This window comes from Trichogramma pretiosum, unplaced genomic scaffold, assembly GCF_000599845.2.
Source record: "Trichogramma pretiosum strain Unisexual culture from Peru unplaced genomic scaffold, Tpre_2.0 scaffold11, whole genome shotgun sequence".
Taxonomy (NCBI): Eukaryota; Metazoa; Arthropoda; class Insecta; order Hymenoptera; family Trichogrammatidae; genus Trichogramma; species Trichogramma pretiosum.
This window is the reverse complement of record NW_019641702.1, coordinates 2478138-2484137: the sequence shown is the minus strand read 5'-3', so window position 1 is coordinate 2484137 and position 6000 is coordinate 2478138. Positions and strand designations below refer to the sequence as shown.

Below are 6000 nucleotides of genomic sequence, written 5' to 3'. Positions count from 1 at the left end.
GAGGGGTCGTCTCGTTCGGCCGCGGAGCCGCGCCAAGACACGGGTGCGAGCGAGACGGAAGCAGCTCGGCTCGGCGGTGGAGGCACGATGGCCCTGGCCGGTGATTCGTCGCTCCTCCACAGTGGCGCCGCGGTCGTTGGGCGTTACTCCGGTCCATTGGCCCCACTGCGCCCGGTAGGCGTGTACGCTGCACCTCCCACTACAAAGCTGGCCGCTCGCTCTGATTGACAGTTAGCGAACGACTGCGGACGACGCAGGATCTTTCGTTTACGGTGCTGCGATTTCCGATCGGTCCGGTTTACTCAAAATATAATCTGCTATCGTTTCGCTTGTTGTCATTTCTGTATTAGTTAGTATATTTACGTCGCGCGCGTACACCTACCGCGTTGTATCGTCGTCGATATTTCTCGTCGTCGATATTGCTCGAACATAGCTTGAATGTACACACATTGTATACATGTGTATGCCAAGTTCAAATCATCGACGATTGATCAAACGATAGGCGCGCGCGTCGTCGTAGTCGGCAGTAAGAGCACCTAATCGGTCAGTGTATGCGCAAATCCAAGATAAGCCCAGTCAGAGAGCCAGAACTCATCGCTCTGGACTCTCTAGCTTCGTCTAAAACTACAGACAAGTAGTCAAGAAAACGTGTGCCGTGAGTTTCGATTGCCTGCGCTATTGTTCTCGACTTCTCATAAAAACTGTGCCTCTCGCCAATCTTCCAAGGCGCAGCATCATCATTCAAATTTATAAAGACAGCTGTCGTCTACACAGGAGCCAGCTAGACTGAAAGTCTGTCACCAAAAAGAACGGAACTAAGCGATCTAATTGCTTAATTCCCGAGTGCATCTCCAGTTGTACGTTGCTGTCTAGTATTATTCAAGGCCCGAGTGCAAGTATTGAATTGGTATCGACACGAGTCTTTCAATGTTAGAGCCGTGTAACAAGGCGTAGACGACGTTCTTAGAGAATTATAATGACGAGGCAAGAATCACATAGCGAGGTGCTGAGAATATCTGTCAAGCGTTCGGATGTCGCCACGATCTACTGACCAACGTCCAGCTGCTTGTTACAGATCCCAACGACGGTGTGAAAGTCAGTCTGAAGAAGACTTCTGATCGTGTAAGAGTCAGTCAACGACGGATCTATTTTAGTCTAATAATCGGTGTCTCGTTCAAATGTACGTGTTCGCGAGTGTGTTTTAAATAAGTGACCATAAATTCCTCATTCCAAGGATAAATTCTATAAGTGTGCAATATTTGTCTTAATTCAAATTGTATTTGTAAATATAGTATTTATAAATTTGAATCATCAGTGAGTTTGTTGTTGTTATTGTTTGAGTGTAAGAGAAATTAAGACGCGCAGTATCCACTGCTCTGTGAGAAAGGACTTTCGTCATTTACCCCGGTGAAAACATAGCCGCTACGGTGGCACAGCACGCAGAGTTCCCGGGTGCTGCCAGGGCGTACATGGCGCAGCCCAGGGGGGTAAGTGTCCTTTTCAGCACTTTTTCTTTGTAGCTGTGAGTCTGTGTGGAAAAACCGAGTCGTCGCGAGGTTTTCTCGTAGACAGCGTGTCTGATCAGGGAGCTCGGACTGCTGCTCTATACGGCCGACGCCGCACGTGCCCGTCGGACCGCTTACTCGGAAATATAAGTCTATAGGAATGTAGCTTCTCTTCTTTTCTCTCTAATTTTGAAATTTCAAGCTGCGTATTGAATAGCGAGCTCTTACCAAGAAACATAGATTCGTATAATAAGAGATGCTAATGAAGCCGTGTGATACACTTAATCCGCCTCTGAAACTCCGAGCGCGTGTGTACGTGTGTTGATATTATTTCACGCCGAGCATTTTTGAGGTTAGGCTTGGAATGCCGATTGTTCCTAAGCATCAACTCCGATTTTTTTCGTAAATTCGCGCAAAATTTGCAACAGTGCAAAAAACCTTTTTGAGTCGACGATGACAGTCGTGTTTTGGCTATAGTGATTGTGCAAAAAAATTGCGCGAAAATTCGTAGCACGCGCAAATATAATCTATCTGAATGAACTCCACGGGGACTCGCGATTCTCTTTCTCGCGTCGTTTGTTTCGCGATAAAGCGCGTGCTATCGTGTATCCGAGTAACACGCGTTCGACGCTCTGCACAACATGTGTGTTTACATCAAGAGAATTGACTTGCGCGTATTTTCACAAGCGCTTTAAACTCGATAAATAATTCACTGGCAGCCGAAATTATCGATGCAGTGTGCTCGCGCAGCAATCTGTTTTTTCTGCTCCCGCGATTGAGAGTCGCATTTGCGATGCAAGTAAATTCTTCTCTACTCGTCTCTCTCTCTGTGTTAACAAAACACAGCATGAGCAGCAGCAGCCGGCACAGAAAATTGCACGGCTCGTTTCACGTCTAACGTCTAGCTTGCGCGAGCTACTGCGGTGCTGCAACGATCTGCAGTGGCACTCGAGTTGACACTTGGTGTGTAATTTGTTGTTGTCAAAAATGTCGTTGACCTTGCCCTCCGCTGTTTACACTTTAATATGTGGATCTACGATCGTATCAACGGACGTGATCAGTTCTTCTCGTGCTCATATAATTTTTTTCTCTTCGACGCATTTGCGGGAGTGCAAGAAAACCGTTACACATTTTAGCTTTAATAAGTCAATTTTTATCTTACGGTGGCAAAATTTTTCTCGAGAAACAAGAAGAATAAATGAGCAAAGAAGAAATCTCAACGAGTCGGAAATGCAGCGCCTCGGCGCGTATACGTATATGCGATGATGCTTCGCAGAATTGATCCGACTGTTTGTTACACGCGATGTTGGCTGCGGAAATTCCAGAATCGCTTAACCCTTTCTGCCTCCGTCTGTATATATTTTCTGCGCGCATATATACACATAAACATACACACACATATATACACGCATTACTAGTATATATAGGCAATATGTGTTTTGTAACTAGACGTTGGAAGACGACACGGTTTCTTCTCTCCGGGCAGAGTACACGCTATATTACGTACGGCTCAAAGGCAGAATCGGTGATTTCTTCGTCGACAACTTCGTTTTGCTTCTTCGAAGGCGCTCTCGACTCGTAATTTTAACCAGCTCGCTTTTGCCGCTGGAGCGAGAAAATGCGGCGTACATTTTTGCAGCTAACCAATGATTTTATCATGCAACGTATCAGTGCCCGAGCGTGTGAGATAATTGACGCGGGATCGCGCTTTCGTTGTGCAGCCGGCTACTGTACCGAACGTACATATAGCATCCTTGTGCATCTGAAAGAAAAGAGATTGAGTCGTGACACGAGTAACCGCTAACTCTTTCTTTGGAAATTGTTAACGAACGCGACCATTTTACCTGTCATCAATTCCTTGGCTCATATAAAGCCAATGTACTTTGCTCGTTTGATCGATTCACCTTTTGCGATTACTCGAATTTTTTTCCCAAACACTCGAGTTCCTCGACCTGCGTAGCGTCGCGTCGTATCGCGACAATTATATCACTTGCAAAATTTCGCATTTTCTCGCTTGCTCAGAAAATATATAAAAATAACTCGTGCGTATAGTCAGTCAGGCACCTTATCTTCTTCTCTTTCGTTCTCGGCCCATATATAAATGACGTCGCCGTGCACTGCGGATAAGCCTAGTCTGCTGCATTCATTTATTCGATGTATCTGCCTGTAGGCTTGCAGAAAAAGCAGCAGCCACAGTGCGAGTGAAAGATAGCAGGCTGATAAACGACACCAGCGAATGATTTGAATAAAAGTTATATACGTAGTCGCGTGTTTATCTCTCAATCGATATGAGTGCTGCATTTCTTCGATTTTCTTCTGCCACCTTTCAGAGTTTTGGCTCTAGTGAATTGTCATTTTTTCTTCCGTTTCTAGTTTTGGCGCGAAAAAATAGCAGCCCTAGACCGCTTATTGAGATTTTACGTCTCGCGCGCGATTGTGCGAGTATGTTTGCGCGCGTCGTCAACTATCGCGAGGTTATTGACATTGCCGCGTGTGTACACTTGTATTGGAAACTTTTTAATTTTACGCGGTTCTATCTAGAGCTGCCAAACTGGACCATTTTTTATTTAGACTCATTTTTCTTTTATCAAAAAAAAATAGTGAATTTTTCCTAGACTCAAACATATTATATTCATAAATTCTAACGGGACCAGAGTGTTTGTATGAGTAAAAAATATTGATTAATATCTCTGCTGGGATATTTAATTTTAATTAACACGCTGTTAACTCGGATTTGATTCAAAAAAAGTCAAAGCTACTCTACTTTATATGCGTTCATCTTATAGACGTCTGGCTGCTTTTTTCATTCATCCGCCGACTAATCTATTCACATCTTGTGTCGTGTGTGTATACGACATTGAGTCATTCGACTCGTATCGACGCCCGCGTATAGCTCGCAATATGCCAAAGTTCGTATCATAGAAAAGTCATCGCATTCAAAAGTCAAGCTACTCGACCCTCGATATAATATATCTATCGTTGGTACATGCTTAAGCTATAATGTGCTCGTGTATGTGTTCGATTCATATGTTCTTACTTCTTATTTTTTTTTTCTGCTGAACCGTAACAGATGACTGCTCCAAATGACTGCTGCGTGAGTCTGTGTGCCGTGTGTGTCTGCCTGGAGAGGGGTTCGCGCTCCTCTCCTGCCGCGGCAGCCGACGCTCAGGCCGCTGTTATTAGCGTTCGCCTGAGAGCAAGTATGAGAAGCAATGCTACACAGCTCGCTCCGTTCGCGCGCGCGTGCACGCTCGAAACGAAACCTCGGCTGGCTCGATCGTTTCTCGCCCTATTTGTCCTTGAGGCGATGACTTTGAAAATCCGTCTGCTGCTGCGGCGGCTGCTGTAGCAGCACATTTCAACATTGTCCATGCGTATAGCTTTATACATACGTGCCCATATAAACGTGGTGTTAGCGAGACTTTTCGAATAAAAAAATATTAAAATGTGCTCGGCGAGTGTTAGCGGGGACATTTCTTTATTCAAGCTCTCTTGTCTGATTGTCGACATATAGCCTCGAGTTTCATGTAGATAAATAAACAAGTCTCGTTATGAATGGCGTTTTTCAACTCCCCAAAGAGAAATCGGCCAAAGGTTGCAAGTATAGTTGGGCGCTCGTATCGTGCGATGCATCGACCACGTAACATTACGCCGGTGTTCCCTCTCGTGATAAGCCGGCCTGACAGAGCGACGTCGTTGCCGTCGGCCACCCGCTCGTCTCATATACACACACATACGTACATACGTTATGTGCAAGGACTGCGGTGCATAACCAAGGTCGACGATCTGTCCCGCAGGAACTACTTTGCAGCGCGACCGATACACCGATGTAGCGACTATGTAACCGCGACACCAGCTGTTCTACCCTCTCTCCCCTTGATCCGTGCGACGGTAGTTATACATCGCTAGTTTTTAGATAAATGACAGGTGCGCGTTTATATGAGCAATTCTCCAAATGAAACGCATTTTTTGAGGTAGAATCGCGACAAATTTTTTTTTCAACCTACGCGGATACGGACCCCCGGGAAATGTTTTTGGGGGTCCTAGGAACCTGTAACCACGTAGGAACCATTGAAATTTCGATAGTGCTTATTTTTATAGCTACTTTTGTGATTTAGAGGACGAAAAATCATGTTTTCTCGTAAATACGGCTAATTACTCAATTTCTAAGTCGCTGAAAAAGTATCAAAACTCATCTAAAAAAAATAACTGACTACTGTGTTCGATAGGAAATTTTCTCAGCTTTCCAATGGTGGTATCAGATTTTCCGATAAATTGCACATTCACCGAGAAAATCACCATCACACATTGAGGGCTAAATATGTCGAAAAATTCAGTACGGAAAAAGTGAACTTTTTGGATAATTGTTGATTTTTCCTTGTGAAAATGAAATTTATCGAAAAATCTGACTACACCATGAGAAAGCCAAAGAAATTTCCTATCGAAAGCATATCTTTATTTATTTTTTCGGTGGAATTACAATGTTATACATGGG

The 6000-nt window shown here is 44.5% G+C and overlaps 1 protein-coding gene across 11 annotated transcripts in view; it reads left to right on the top strand.

The window, feature by feature from the left end:
• Positions 1–243: 243 nt before the first annotated feature.
• Positions 244–6000, top strand: part of LOC106653886 (homeobox protein homothorax) — a 318679-nt gene continuing 312922 nt past the window's right edge. For all 11 annotated transcript variants that reach the window (XM_014373524.2, XM_014373523.2, XM_023462676.1 and 8 more), the window contains exon 1: positions 244–1487. In XM_014373524.2, coding sequence (XP_014229010.1) covers positions 1470–1487 — 18 coding nt within the window. In that variant the 5' untranslated portion in view covers positions 244–1469. The remainder of the gene's footprint in view (positions 1488–6000) is intronic.